This window comes from Mus caroli, unplaced genomic scaffold, assembly GCF_978045245.1.
Source record: "Mus caroli unplaced genomic scaffold, Mus_caroli_1 scaffold_1, whole genome shotgun sequence".
Classification (NCBI taxonomy): Eukaryota; Metazoa; Chordata; class Mammalia; order Rodentia; family Muridae; genus Mus; species Mus caroli.
The window spans coordinates 18,250,472-18,265,391 of NW_028227256.1; the positions used below are offsets into that span (position 1 = coordinate 18,250,472).

Sequence of the window (14,920 nt, forward strand, 5' to 3'; positions counted from 1 at the left end):
TGGGTTTCCTACTTGATTTCACTAATGCCTTTGCTTGCTCCCTCCTCAGTTCCTCTTGGCTGAAAGGTTAGCATCCCACTTGCACTTACAAGAGGGTAAGTGCTCCTGCCTACCAGGTCAGCAGCTATAGCTCTCCACCCCTTCCATGTCAACAATGGCCACACACAGTCTGAAGGACTGAAACTGTGAGCCTGGTACCTTGGAGGGCAAGCTAGCCATTAATATCCACCCGCATAGGGATGAGAAACTGAATCTCCCAGAGAGGGTCAGGTTTCCCAGAGACCATAGCAGACATTGAAAATAGGCAGGGGTCTCCAGATGGTTCTTCTGGTCCCTAAACTGCCTTGGACATTAAAGTTATAACTGGTCTTCACATGGCATGGTGGCCTCACAGGGGCGTGGGGGACAGGGAGATGCTCCTGAGAAGTATGGAGATCTATTGTAAACAACCCTCCCTGACATCCTTTTCACTACTAATGAACATGTTAAAGCCAAAACGATTGAGTGATTGAGTTTCTAGAAAAGACATAGAAATGAATGAGAAGGCTTAGAATAAGATGCATTTTATTTCAACACTGAGTGCATTCTGTCGGGACGCTGATGTGCTGAGAATAGAATTCCTTCTATGCAAACCCGCCTCACCCCCAATAATACAAATAAAACCCCTAATGTACAAAGTGACTTATAATTCATTAACACTCCCTGTGGCCCACGACAGGAATCCCATTGTCTGACAGGCTGCAGTTAACTTATTTAACTTATTTTACTCATAGTGTTTGGAATTGTCAAAAGCAGAAAATTGCAAGTCCCCAATTTCCAGATATAAAGAGACAAAGTGAATGAGCAGTAACAATGTATTAAAGAGCAGGATTAGCAAACAGAAATATCTAAATGAATTTGTGCATTAAATAAAAAGGCATTGGGGGGGTAAATAAACATTGCCAACGATTTTTAAATATTAGAGTGACATTATTTTCATTTCAATATAAGACATTTCCCATGTTTTTGAAATGATCACTTCAATGCAGGAACTTGCCGTGCCAGGCACAGTAGCATGCTGGGAGTTGGGCTCTCAGCTTCTCTAGATGCTAAAGCCACAGCAGGACAAGTCTCAGGATCATCATGAGGCTGAGTCAAAAGAAGAAGAGAGAGGGACAGTCACGCTGATGGACAGGCCTGCTGTGTACTGCCCTGTCATGTCCCTGTGCTGTGGGCTCTGAGGGCTCTGTCACAGCCCTTCTCAGAGGAAGCAAGGGGGACTCATTTTTCCTGTGCTCTAACTTCCCAGATGCAACTTGAAAATATTCCCTGAACAGATGAGAGAAACCAAACCTGCTGTTCTGAAAGGCTCAGATCAGGGCTTAAGGGAGAAAGGTCAGGGAGAAAGGTCAACTTCCAAAGACTACTGAAGATGAGCCACGGGGAAGGCCTAGTCAAGGTGCTGGAGAGCTGGCTCAGCAGTTAGGAGCACTTGCTGCTCTTCCAGAGGGCTGGAGTTCCGTTCCTGCACCCATGGCAGGTGTTTATAATAATAAATGACACGTAACTCAAGCTCCAAGGGATCCGATGAACTCTTCTGGTCTCTGTAGGCACCTGCATGCATGAGTGCGCGCGCGCGCGCGCGCGCGCACACACACACACACACACACACAGACACACACACCTTTTTAGTAAAGTAAAAATATTAAGGAATAATTCAGTGGGGACTTATGAGAGTATCAGGAACTAGGTCCTCTTTTCATAATTAATGACTTTTGATCCTTCCCAGTATCAAAGATCATCTTATGTCAGGGACAGAGCTGCAAAGTTGTCATTGGCTCTACTCCATACAAACAAATATAACTACACGAGATAAATACAGAGCCATGCTAGAAAATTCTACAGCAATAAAAGAACAATAAAACCATTCAGAAGGCTATAGCCCAGGGCAAAATACTACTAATGCTTGAAATATTTCCATCTTGTTTCTTGCCACAGATACTTTTAAACATTGGGTCAAATTATATTTGGTGTGTTTTGGTCCTGTTTCTATTTTATTATGATAGTATTAATTTCCAATGGCACTAACTAGTTTTTAAAACATGATAAATAAATGCCTGGTCAATATTCCATTAAATGGAAAAAAATTATATATCTCTTCTGGTGAATTTCTAGGCAGCTTTAGTTTTTCAGCTTACTATATTTTCTATTAGAAATACAACCACAGTGAACATTAGGCTTTGCTTAATTCCTTTTTGGAATAATTTCTGGAAAATGAAAATGTGTACCAAAGGGAGACAATGTTTGTGTCTTTCAACACACAAGAGCAGCTTCCAGGAGGAATTAGAAACATTTTCTCTATATTTCATTTGGTAATATGTATTTAACTTGGTGGATCGAGTCACATGATCTGAGCTGGGGATATAGCTCAGTGGCCGAGTATTTGTCTGGCATATGCAAGGCCCTGGGTTCAGTCCTCAGCACTGAAACTATAACAGGTAACTAACTAATAACTAGGCGTGGGGATGAGAAGTACTCCCCATGGGCTCATGTATTTGAACACTTGGTTCCCAGCTGGTGGCCCTGTTTGAAAAGGTCTCGACAGGAGTACGAAGTGGAACCTTGCTGGAACAAGTAGGTCACTAAGGGGTAGGCTTTGGGGCTGTACTGCCTAGCCATCTTCCTGTCTCTCTGTGTGGATAGAATTTGATCACTCTGTTTGCTGATTCCCAAGCCTGGGTCACCCAGTGATGCTTTGTGTTATATGACATGATGCATCTGCATCCCTTCTAGAACATCCCCCTGAAATAAACCATCTTGTCCTTGATTGTGCTTCCTGTTGGGGTATTCTGTCACCGTTACAAAAAATCAACTAATAGTGGTTGATTTGACTATGCTTGGCCCAGGGAGTGGCACTATTTGGAGGTATGGCCTTGTTGGAGGAAGTGTGTCATTGTGGGCTTTAAGACTCTCATTCTAGCTGCCTAGAAGTCTTCTCTTAGCAGCCTTCAGATGACAATGTGGAGCTCTCAGCTCCTTCAGCCCCATAATCTGTCTGGATGCTGCCATGCTCCAACCTTGATGATAATGGACTGTAAGCCAGCCCCAGTTAGATGTTGTCCTCATAAGAGTTGCCTTGGTCATGGTGTCTGCTCACAGCAGCAAAACTCTAACTAAGACATACGATAAACACCCAATCAAATAAATAAACAAATAAAGGAAATGCATATACTGGATCCTATTAAGAGAAAATAAAGGCTATTTATTTTCAAAAGATTATCTCCCTTCAAAATTCCATGACTTGGACTGTCACTGTCTAATTCTCTAAAAGGGCCCTAGATGAATTTACTGCTACCAGTGGATAAGCCAACTGAAGGTGAACTTAACTCTTTATTTTGATAAATATAAATACATATATCTGATTGAACACTAGAAAGTGCATCAGAGAGGACCATCGTCACACCAAAGACTGAGCCTATGGTGGCTTAAGTCTGCTATGTTAATACTTATCATAATAATTATTTGACTTTTCAAATGATCATTCTATTGTGTGTATATATTTATGTGTGTCTGTGTACATGCATGTGCCTACAGGGTTCAGAAGACATTGCCAGATTCCCGGGACCTGAAGGTATAGGTGGTTGTTAGCTACCTGATGTGGGTTCTGGAAAGCAAACCCAGTTCCTATTAGAAAGCTGTGAGTACTCAAGTGCTGGGCCTCTTCTCTAGCAAGAAAATTAATTCCTTTAAAAAATATATCTAGTTAGCTTTATTTGTGTAATAATGCTTTGCCTGTGTGCTTATATGTCCCTAGTGCACATGTAGGCCAAAAGAGAATGTTGGATCCCTTGGAACTGGAGTTACAGATGGCCGCCAGCCAAGCCTGGTCCTTTGCAAGAGTAGTAAGTGAGCCGTGTCTCCAGACCCATGGAAATTCTTCACAAAATTTGCCAGAGCTTTAGCAAGACTGGGCATATTCAGGGTGGCACTGCCACGGACTGTCACCACTCAGAAATGCTGGCACAGGAAAGCATAGATCAGAAGGGCTCTTACCTTAAGCCTGCAACTAGACCAGCAGGCATTACTTTCTTGGACCTCTTAAATCTCACACCCATTATGGTGGCCAGGAAGAAAGCTGTAACTGAAACCCAAATACCATGAATTAGAATGTCAAACATTATCAATGCTTGCTAGTCAAGAGACTAAAAAGCCAAGTACCTTGGGGATTGGGTGGAGTTTACCAATAGGCATGATCTTACTAAAGGCTGGAGAAACGAAAGTAGAAGGAAGCTAGCTTTGTTCTCTTAAGGCATCGCTGTACATAAAAGCTCTCTGTGCCCTGAATATGATGATGATGTAAGGCTATACAAAGGCATTTTCACAGCAACTTGAAAACCATATTAATTGTACACCTAGAAAAGCTACAAGAAAATCTTGTCATAATCCCAATGCCTTTTCTGACTTACTTTCCAGTAACATGCATTGTAAAGACATGAGGTAGAGGAAGTCTCTGAGTACAGTATTTCTTACCAGTTCTGTCTAGAAAGGAACAAGTGTTCTGTCCAGCCTTGACATGGACTCAGACACTTAACTTCGACAGTTCATTTCCTAGTAAGCCTGGCACAGAACATGAAGGGAACATCTTCCAGGTTCTTCCTCTGTAACCGGGGACAACATTTCACTTACACAATGACACTTTGACATCCCGTCTGTCATTGGAGACACGGTAGGCTCCGTAGCCAGCCAAAAGTCCAACAGAAAGCCCAGCAATCAGAGATGGAACTCCACCTGCAGGAGGGAGGGACAGAGGGAGAGAGGGATGGAGGGATAAAGGGAGGGAGGGAGAGGGAGATGGATAAAGGGAGAGAGAGGGAGAGGGAGAGGGATAAAGAGAGGGAGGGAGAGGGAGAGACTTTACATAGCTGGAAAAGCTGGAAAGATGACTTAGCAGTTGAGTGCAGCTCTTGCACGGCCTCCTTGGGCACTGACACTGATGTGTACTCCCCCCCCCACACACACAATTAAAAATAATGAAAATAAGTCTTCTGAAAACAAAGAAGGGAAAAAGAGAGGGAGGGAGGGAGAGAGGGAGGGAGAGAGAGAGGGAGGGAGGAAGGGAAGGAGGAACATTTGGCTTACCTCTTCGCTTATATCCCAAAACACTCCCAATTGTCACAAGGGCTGCATAACCAAAACCAATCAGGTCCATTGGTAAGGATGCAAGTCTAAAGAAAAAGCAAGGAGCGTGTGATCTGGTGTTTTGAAGAACAGATGTGTACGCTAATAAGCTAATGATAGTTATCCCACAAGTCTATGGGATTTCTTCGGCCCACTGAAGAAAGGAGGTTCAATCTGTACCTCTTGTATCATGCAGACACTATCTCCCATCTCATAACTCCAAATACACATGTGTTGGGGGTGGGGGTGGGGGTGGGGGTGGGGGCAGGGCACATCAGCCAATTCTGTGTTACCTGTCTTCAAGACCTGCTATGCCCTCAGCTGCTTAGATTCCAAATAAGACTTCTGCTCTGGTCCCGCAGACTAGACTTTTCAACTCATACTTGCTTAGAGTCCTGCAAAGCCCTCCTTCCCTCAACCAATGAGACACAGCTTACACCTGTGCCCATGATCCTCTGTACCCACTCAACCTCCGCTCTCAATCATGTCTTCGTCAACTCTTTGGACTTTGACTTTCCAGAGCTCATCAGGGAGTGGTTTCTGCCTTCCCTAAATAAGGATTTTTCTCTGACCATTTGCTTTGTTACTAACTCTCCAGTCAGTGGGCAAGACATCACTTGTAATCGATCATAAATCACCGTGTGTTATAATGGAGCCCTTTCCCCAAATTAACTGTTTGTTCTGTGAATCACAGAACAGGTAAAGAAACTCCAGTGGTGAGGTTTCCATTGAATCCCTCCCCTCAATTACCCAAGATGCAACAAAAATAAGATAGCCCCAGGAGTTAAGGAATTCGCTTATAGTTTAGTGGTTCTCAACGTATGGGTTGTAACCCTTTTGGGACAAAAACAACCCTTTCACAGGGGTCACCTAAGACCATCAGCATATCAGATACTTACATTACAACTCATAACATAGCAAAATTACAGTTATGAAGTAGAAATGAAAATAATTTTATGGTTGAGGGCTCACCACAACTTAAGGAACTATATGAAAGGGTCGCAGCATCAGGAAGCTTGAGAGTCACTGCCCTAGCTGGTTGTGGATCCATAGGCTATGTGTCCTTTTGTCCCTGTGTACCCCAGTAGTGAGGGATATAGATGAGATATGATGTAGTTGTTCAATTGGTAAATTATATATTGATTTATTTCTTAAAATATTTTCATTAATTCCTTGAGAATTTCATAGAATGTATTTTTAACATACCCCCTTCTCCCCGTCTAGATCTTTCTAGATTGTCCTTCTAGATCCATCCACTTTCTGATCCACCCAACTGTGTACTCCTGTACCCTTTTGTTCTACATCTTTCTCTCTCCCTCTCATAAAGTCTAACGTGTGTTGCTAAGATTCTCTTGTGTGGGGGGCCATGAGAGCAGCTAACCTATGAGCGGTCACATCCTTAAGGGAAACTGACTCACAGTCTCCCAGAATGGATCAAATACTCATAGGTCCTCAGGTAGGGGCTGGATTTTGTGTCATCTCCCCTTCTCCAAGGTAAGATTTTTGTCTGACTTTAGTGAGCACTGGGCTCATGTATGCTGTAAAAATTGCTGGGAGTTCAATTGTGCCTGTCGTGTATGGAAACACTGTCTGCTTGCCGTCATCTACGACTTCTGGCTTTACAGTCTTCCTAGACCTTCGTCCTCGGTGATCCCTGAGCCTTTTGGGGAAGGGTTTGACAGACAAGCCATTTAGAGCTTAGCACTCCTCAGTCTCAGTCTCTGGATGTTGACCAGTTGTGAATCTCTGTGCTAATTACTGACTACTGTAATACATGTCTGTGATAGGGCTCAAACATTCACTAATCTATGGGTATAGCTATAAATTATTAGAAATCATTCTAATATTATGTCCTCTTAGCAGAATAGCAGTAGGTTGTCCTCTAGGGCCTATGACCTTGGTAACCACAATATCTTGACATATTTATATCTTGCCATTTTTCCATCTACTTTTCCATAGGAAGAAATAATCATGTTGGTATGTATGAAAAACAGCAACAACAGTGTGTGGCATGTTCTGTACATTTATGAGTGTGTGTGAGTGTGTGTGTGTGAGTGAGTGTGTGTGTGTGTAACTGTGGGCTTTCCGACCAGTGCATAACTTCCCCTGAAATGACTCTGAGACTTAAGTATAGCTGTGAATAAACGCCTGGGTCATAAGCTTGGGCCCGTTACCAGCTAATTATCCATTTGCTCTATTCCAAGTCCTGCCATGTGCATGGCTGGTTCCCTGGTGTTCAGTTTCCTGTAACCTTCCTCCTCTGTGTCCCAGTGAATCTCCCACGCATGACTCTCACTTCCAGAAATCCTCTCCCTCTCCTCATCTTCTAATCCTCCCTCAGCTCATCGGCCAGTCAGCTTTTGATTGACAGGTGGATGTTTTTACACAGTGCACAAGGGATTGTCTCTACATGTGAGGATTTAACCCAGGTCTTGCACATACAACACGGGACTCTACTACTGAGCTACATCCCTGATTCTTATGGGCATTGCTTTAATTTCCTCACTGTTCCTCCTTCAGATGAACAGACTCAGACTGGCTCAGAAGAAGACTGAGACTGACTCAGAAGAAGGTCGGTGTTAAGCTGATCTTAGAGTCTAAGCTAAATCAAGTGTGGTACGTAGTTCATGCCTATAATCTCAGCACACACGAGGCTTTCCAGGAGTTCAAGGCCAACCTCCCCACATACTGAGTTCCTTGCCAGTCAAGATGCAGAGTAAGACAAACAGACAAACACCAAATACAGAGTAGAGGTGGTGGTGGTGGTAGGGAATGTTAAGAAAGGGAGGCAACAGTGAAAGACTCATTACATTTGCATGAAGAACTAACCTAGTAGATTTCATCTGTGCCCAAGGAGTGGCACAGATGCCTGAAGAAGAGATGGAGAGATGATGATGATGATGATTATGATGAAGATAATGATAGTGGATGGAGAGAAGGCTCAATAAATAAGAACACAGACAACTCGAGGCTTTCCAGGAGTTCAAGGCCAACCTCACCACAAACTGAGTTCCTTGCCAGTCAAGATGCAGAGTAAGACAAACAGACAAACACCAAATCCAGAGGACCAGGGTTCACTTCCCAGAACCCACATGGCAGCTCATGAGTCTCTGTAACTCCAGCCCCTTTGGATCTGATATGCTCTTCTGGCCTCTATGGGTCCCAGGCACTCTCTTGGTGTGCAGAAATACATACAGGTAAAATACCCCAAAACAAAAAAAAACAAAAACAAAAAAAAACCTCTCCACCAAACAAAAGCCCCCAGAAAACTAGAGAAGAAATGTGCTATGGTAAAAACAAAACAAAACCAAAAACCTAAGAAATGTGTAGAGAAAGAGCTGAAGCATGTGCACACACAGACACACAGACACAGTACTGGGTTGGGAACTCATGGGAACTACACCATGAGTACCAGGCCACTCAGCACTGCATAGTGAGACCCCCAGCTGTGGGAGTGGGGAGTACCTAATCAATTAAAACACATTTTAAAAGAAAGAAACAAATGGAAAAGGCCTTTCTTTCTTCCTTCCTTCCTTCCTTCCTTCCTTCCTTCCTTCCTTCCTTCCTTTCTCCCTTTAATTTTTTTTAAAGAAACAGCAATAGGGTAATGAAAAAGACAATTTTGAGCTTCAAGCATATAACTCCATATCACCACAGTCAAACACCACACAAGCTTTTATGAGGGCAGTGCTATCATTGTGAGTATTTCCTGGGCATGGAAACTAAGGTGCAGAGAAAGCAGGCAATGTCCAAACCACACTCAGCCAAGATTTCAGGATCAGAGAAGTCTCACCATAGGCGCATATGCAATCCCGCCCCTGAGAACAAGGGGTATCCAGCTGAACAAGGTGAACAACAGTGTGAGTGGTGGGCTTGAGATCTCCGTGGAGAGTTCTTCTGTTCAATCGCCCCACACCCTGTGACCACAGTGCACCATCCACCTGTGACTCACTCTCTTCTGTCCTGTGAGCATCTCACAGGAAGCCCCACGTAGTACTAGGTAGAAACTGGTCATACCATATACCTCAGCCTCCCTGACACTGAGGCTTACTAGCTGTGTCAAACCAGGTGCGTTCCTCAACTGCTCTGTGGTGCAGTTTCTGCATTTTAATAAAAGGAAATTAGAAATGTCTAGCTCACATGGTTACTTCCAAAATGAATTAGAGTGCCAGGATAGTGCCTGGCACTTACTGAGTGTTCAGGAAACATTAATTGTTCAAGGCACAGAAAGAAAAATCCCATGCGTTCTCACTTATACTACATGTCAATTAAAAATAAAGGTACACGTTAGAACAAACGTTAGCTGTGTGTGGTAATATCCTTCCCTTGATACTCCCACTTTAAAAACCATTACTGTTTCAGCACACCAAGAAGACAACTGGTGTAGAGCAAATCTGTCACCTGCACATTCAATGAGGCATATTTAAACCCCTTTGCACTCAACAAGTATTTACTGAGCATTGTCTTTGTGCAAGGCAGTAGGAAGCAGTTTTGAAAAGGTTTTAGACACAGGCTTGTCTACAGTACAACAGGGCAGGGAGAAGCAGATGGTGAATAGCCCCAAGGGGACAGGCATCTGTTGGACATTGGAGTCTAAGGATGGATGTCCAGGGAAGGCAGGGTCCCAGCTGGGATCTTGGGGAAAGCAGGAACGCGCATAGTAAGCCAGTGTTCCAGGCAGATGAATGAACATGTGCAGAGCCTTCCGGGAGTTAGTGAGCGAGCAAGGCATGTTTGTAAATAAAATGAAATGAAATGCAAAGGGTAGGGGGAGGACTGGGAGAGCTTGGTGAAGAATCTGAACCTGTTTCCTGCACCTATGCTGGGCAGCTCACAACTGCCTGAGACTCTAGCAGCAGGACATCTGATGACCTCCTTTGAACTCTGAGGCCAAGTGTGCACAGACCCACACAGAGACACACATGATTAAAAAATAATGACATGCCAGGCAGTGGTGGCCTTTAATCCCAGCACTTGGGAGGCGGAGGCGGAGGCGGAGGCGGAGGCGGAGGCGGAGGCGGAGGCGGAGGCGGAGGCGGGCAGATTTCTGAGTTTGAGGCCAGCCTGGACCACAGAGTGAGTTTCAGGACAGCCAGGGCTACACAGATAAATTCTGTCTCAAAACAAACAAACAAACAAACAAACAAACAAACGAATAACGACACACCGTAAAACCTGAAACACACATGTTTCGTGCAAAGAGTGTCCATTAGAAATATCACCTGTGCTCACATCAGCCTTTAAGGGGAGTCTGTGGTTCTTGCCCCAAGGTCAGTGAAGGGTTAAGCGAGCAAGCCTTACAGGCAGACTTAATGTTTCCTAGCTGTGGTAGTGGAACATAGTCAGGAAAGACAGGGGGACATGAATCTGGAGCTGACTGCAGTGAAGCTAGCATTTGATGAGAACACCCACCCATTAGAAAGGACAATGAAGGGGAGCATGCATGAATTTGAGAGTCAGCCTTGAGAGTCTACAGCCTGGAGGTGGGCAAGGCTGGGGAGTTACAGCAAGGCTCCCTACTGGTCTCTGCCTTGGACCACTAGTGGAATTAAGGGTGGGAAGTCTTGATGCTTCTCCCTTAGTCAGAGTCTCTGGGCAGTAGTGTGTGTGTGTAAACATGAGAGCATGTTTGTGTGTGCACACACACATATATTTGAACTATTCACTGATGTGCCTAATAGTCAAGAAGACATACTTTTTTAAAAATCCAAAGCTGATAGCACAGATTATTCATCACTGGATAGTAACTTGGAGTCTAATTTTTCTTCTAAGCTAACCTAAAATATGAAAAGTGAGTTCACCTTCTTGAGTCCCCCAACTGTTCTTGTGACCCTGTCTCAATAAGAGATAAATTCCTTTAAGTTCCTGTAAAACTGCTTGAGGTTCGTTGCCTGTCATATTCTTTTTTTCTGCCAGCCAAGCTCATGTAGGGTAAACCCACACTAGTTTATCCATTGCTGACCTGCACACAGCTCCAAGAGCACTGCCCTGAGAGAATGAGTGGGTGGCTCTAATACATAGCCTGTGTAGAAGTTATCCAGTGGCTGTCCACACCCCCCAACCCCCACCCCCACTGCCTCACCATCCTTGGCTACATTGTCAGGAATCCCACAATTCTTGCGTCTCCACAGAGAACTGAGTTTAGTTCTATAGAAGGATAAAATTAATCCATTGCCAACAATTGCTTACTGTGAAAACTTACACAAGTCAGTTATCTTGCTGGCTTCTTCTGGAAAGCAAAGGACACTTGCCTCCCCCCACCTGCTTCCCAAACCCCAAAGGGTGTAAGAACTTGAAAGTTGTGGAATGTGGCTGGAAGAGGGAGGCATGTTCATTGCATGTTCGTGCAATAGATAGAGGCTAGGTGCTGATATAGGACTGGAAAACGTCCTGGATGCAATGCAACAAAATTATTCACTGCTTAGCATAGGAAACTGAAAATCCCTCCGCAGCCCCGTCTCAGGTCCTCCAGAATCTTCCCCACCCACTAAGAGATCTGTAAATAAGTATGCACAAAGCATCTTCACATAAAAATAAACTAATTGCCTACCTATGAGCTAAGTGGGCATGAAAGCCATTTTTGAAGGAAGTCTTGTTTGAACTTTACCTACCACCACGCCTCACCTCTGGGAAGGTAAAGGTTAAGACAGATGCGATATTTAGGGCCCCCAGGAAAGCAGAAATTCAGGAAATTGGCAGGATGAGCCAGAAAAGATCTGTGGGAGGGCAGATGCCATTCCCTCCTTCCCCAGGTCGTCTGAAGTGTTTTCTGCTGTGAAGATCGAGAGACTGAAGGAGAGGGCGGATGCTCAGCAAAGAACGGTTTATTCTCATGCCTTTGCATGAAAAGTTTCTTTTAAGGGATGGATGCACAGCTCACCTGCACCCTTGAGCACTTGCTGCAGCTGGTTAAAGTGGAAAAAGCCGAGATGCGCAAGAGTAGTCCCTCAATCCGGAAGCAGTTCTGCGCAGGCGCACTGCCTAGCTGCGACCCGCCTTAGAGTGCGGAGTGCACAGAGCTGAGTCCTCTCTGGAGCTGGTTCGTGCGTTGTAGAATCCTGGATCCCAAGTTCTTCTACTGTCCCCGGCCTGGGAGCGGGGTGCAGCTCTGGGCCAGCAGAGGCCAAGACCCTGGGAAGTGAAGTCGCTTCCCCGACCGGCAGTGTAGGCCTCGAGAGCGCAGGGTTGGAGTCTGCTTCCCCCTGCCGGCCGGGATGATGCTTGCAGAGGCACTCCTCGGCTTAGCTAGGATCCCCCTAAGTCATAAGAATTTTAGGAAGGTAAACAACACATACATAGTCTACAAATTGTTTCCACTTTCAGTGGAGGTGGGGACGTTCCAGAATGCGAAGGTCTCCAGAATCAGTGAAAGTTAACCTGATTTCAAGGCATGAATGCGGGTACACCTCACTACCTAGGTAGATAAGGGCATAGCCTCCTGATCCTGCTTTTACTCTGTGGGATCAAGGTATCCAGGTTTAGATGATCAGGAGGTGTGGCACATAACGCCACAGTTGGAAAGCATTTTGAGTCCTGCAAGGCCAGGGGAATCCGTTTCCAGAAAATATCCTTACACTGACATTAAATTGTGTCTCTTGGTAGATTCTCATGTGACTCCAGTTGGGCTTTCTAGGCTGGAAATAGTAATTAGGATGAACACTGTGCCCTCAGTTATACAACAGCAATCAAGGTATTCAGGAAAGCTCCAGAATTCTCGGAGGTGAGGAGTAATAGAATTCCCTCAAAGACATATACATTAATTATATACATTAAACAGGTGGCATTTGTTTGTTGATCCTACACACCACACCACACCACACCACACCACACCACACCACACCACACCACACCACACCACACCACACCACACACATTTGGAGAAGTAATGTGACTGCTTTTGAGAACTGGGAAATCTATACTGCTCCTAGAGAATTAATTAAACCCTGGAAGTGTCGCAGGGGCGCTGACATAGGGCTATGGAGTGACACGGGGCTATGGAGTTAGTCCCATCCTAAAGTTTGCTTTCAGGTTCTCCTGGTTCTTTCTCCTTCCCACATCCGGATTGTGCACACGTGGCCTAGCTATTTTTGTCTCTGTCTCTGTCTCTCTCAGTCTGTCTCCCCCAGCTCCTCCTCAGACTCAGAACTCTTTCCTACTCAAAGTCTAAAAATAATATGAAAACCCTCTTGGAAAGCTTTATTATTTCCATGGCATGCTTGGGTAAATGATGGCTCCTTTCATCTCAGAATGGATTTAGAGTTTGGTCTTTGTTGTTGTTCTGTTGGTCTGAAAGTTGGAACACAGTCTCTCTTGTGCAGTCTGTAGCACTTAAACACCCCTCACACACACACACACACAAACCTCCATCAGCCCCAGCAGCAGGTTAAGATATGGCTCAGAGTAGATACTCAGAGATTCTCCTACTAAAGTACCAGAAGATGGAAGCAGCCACAACACGCTCCTATTCAGTGATTCTAACTGAACCCCAGAGAACATCTCTCTGTAGGGAATTTGGGATTCCACACTGTCAGATATGTGGAACAGGACTGCTTTTAGCTAGAGGGAACTTGTCACCTGAGCTCAAGCCATCAGCTGCCACCTGCTCTAGTGGAAGCCAAGGGTGGAGCCCAGGATGAGGGTGCTGTGAAACCTTCGGCCTTTGCCAACCTGTAAGACTGTCTAGCTATGATCCTCAGCGACAGAGACACAATTCTGTGTGGCCTCAGCACCTCTGCCAACTTGTAAGACTGTGTGATAGTTTGAGTGAAAATGGCCCCTAAATACTCATAGCAGTGGCACTATTAGGAGGTGTCCCCTTGTTTCATGAAGTATGTCACCGGGAGTGGGCTTTTGGCCTTGAGATGCTCAAGCCAGGCCCAATGTCACTCTCTCTTCCTGATGTCTGTACTTCCTAATGTATAACCCTCAGATCCCCAGGTGTCTGCCTTCATGCCACTATTTTTCCTGACATGATGACGATAGGCTAAATCATGGAACCATAAGCCAGCCCCAATTAAACGTTTTTCTTTATAAGAGTTGCTGTGGTCATGTCTCATCGTGGCAATAAAAACCCTAACTAAGACAGACTTTCTGTTCATATTTCGTAGTAACAGAGATGCACAATTCAGTATGGCCTAGAGCCTTTGGCCTGCTGGAGAAATACATAAGATCTCAAAGGAATCTCGGTTAATAAATATCCTGAAGAGTAAATGTTCTTTAGTTGTGTCTATCAGCATAATTTCAGAATTGTGTCACATGTAAGTACTGTCTTAAACTGTCTGTAATGGGACTGTGTGTGGTCCCCCATGATAGGAGACACATAGTAGTGCTACTGTGGATTGATGTGTATGCCCTAATGCAAGCAGTGAGATTGAATTAGAGGTTAGTGGAAACAGAAAATTCTTTACTCTGCCTGACATTTGCATCTGCTTCCAATCCTTAGAGTTTTGAGAATTGCAGATCCCAGAGGAAAGCTGTTAGCTCTGTAGTAATGGGTGTTTCCATAGGTGGAGGACAGGAGGAAATGGTGGAAGGGAGAGGCAGGCCACCAGTCCATTTGTCCAGCTCACTGTCTAGTCAGTCAGGACTTTCTGAGTTATTCTCACTGGGTCCTAAGCCTGATACTCAAGAACCACTGAGAAAGTCAGTGTGTCTCGGGTCTTCCAAGTGTACACTGCAAAGAGTCTTCACTCTTTCCTTTCTGACCCATATGACAACTTTACTTATACTCCTCAGACAGAGGTGTTGAATAAGCATGTGTGCA

The 14,920-nt window shown here is 44.7% G+C and overlaps 1 protein-coding gene across 1 annotated transcript; it reads right to left on the bottom strand.

Moving 5' to 3' along the window:
- Window positions 1-553: 553 nt before the first annotated feature.
- Window positions 554-12,345, bottom strand: Tmem14a (transmembrane protein 14A). The gene is made up of 5 exons (XM_021171626.2): window positions 12,038-12,345; window positions 5,119-5,204; window positions 4,666-4,767; window positions 4,033-4,120; window positions 554-1,128 (listed from the first exon to the last, which is right to left on the bottom strand). Exons 2-5 carry the CDS (start codon window positions 5,186-5,188, stop codon window positions 1,089-1,091), a joined length of 300 nt encoding a protein of 99 aa, XP_021027285.1. The 5' UTR covers window positions 5,189-5,204; window positions 12,038-12,345; the 3' UTR covers window positions 554-1,088.
- Between the last annotated feature and the right edge of the window lie 2,575 nt (window positions 12,346-14,920).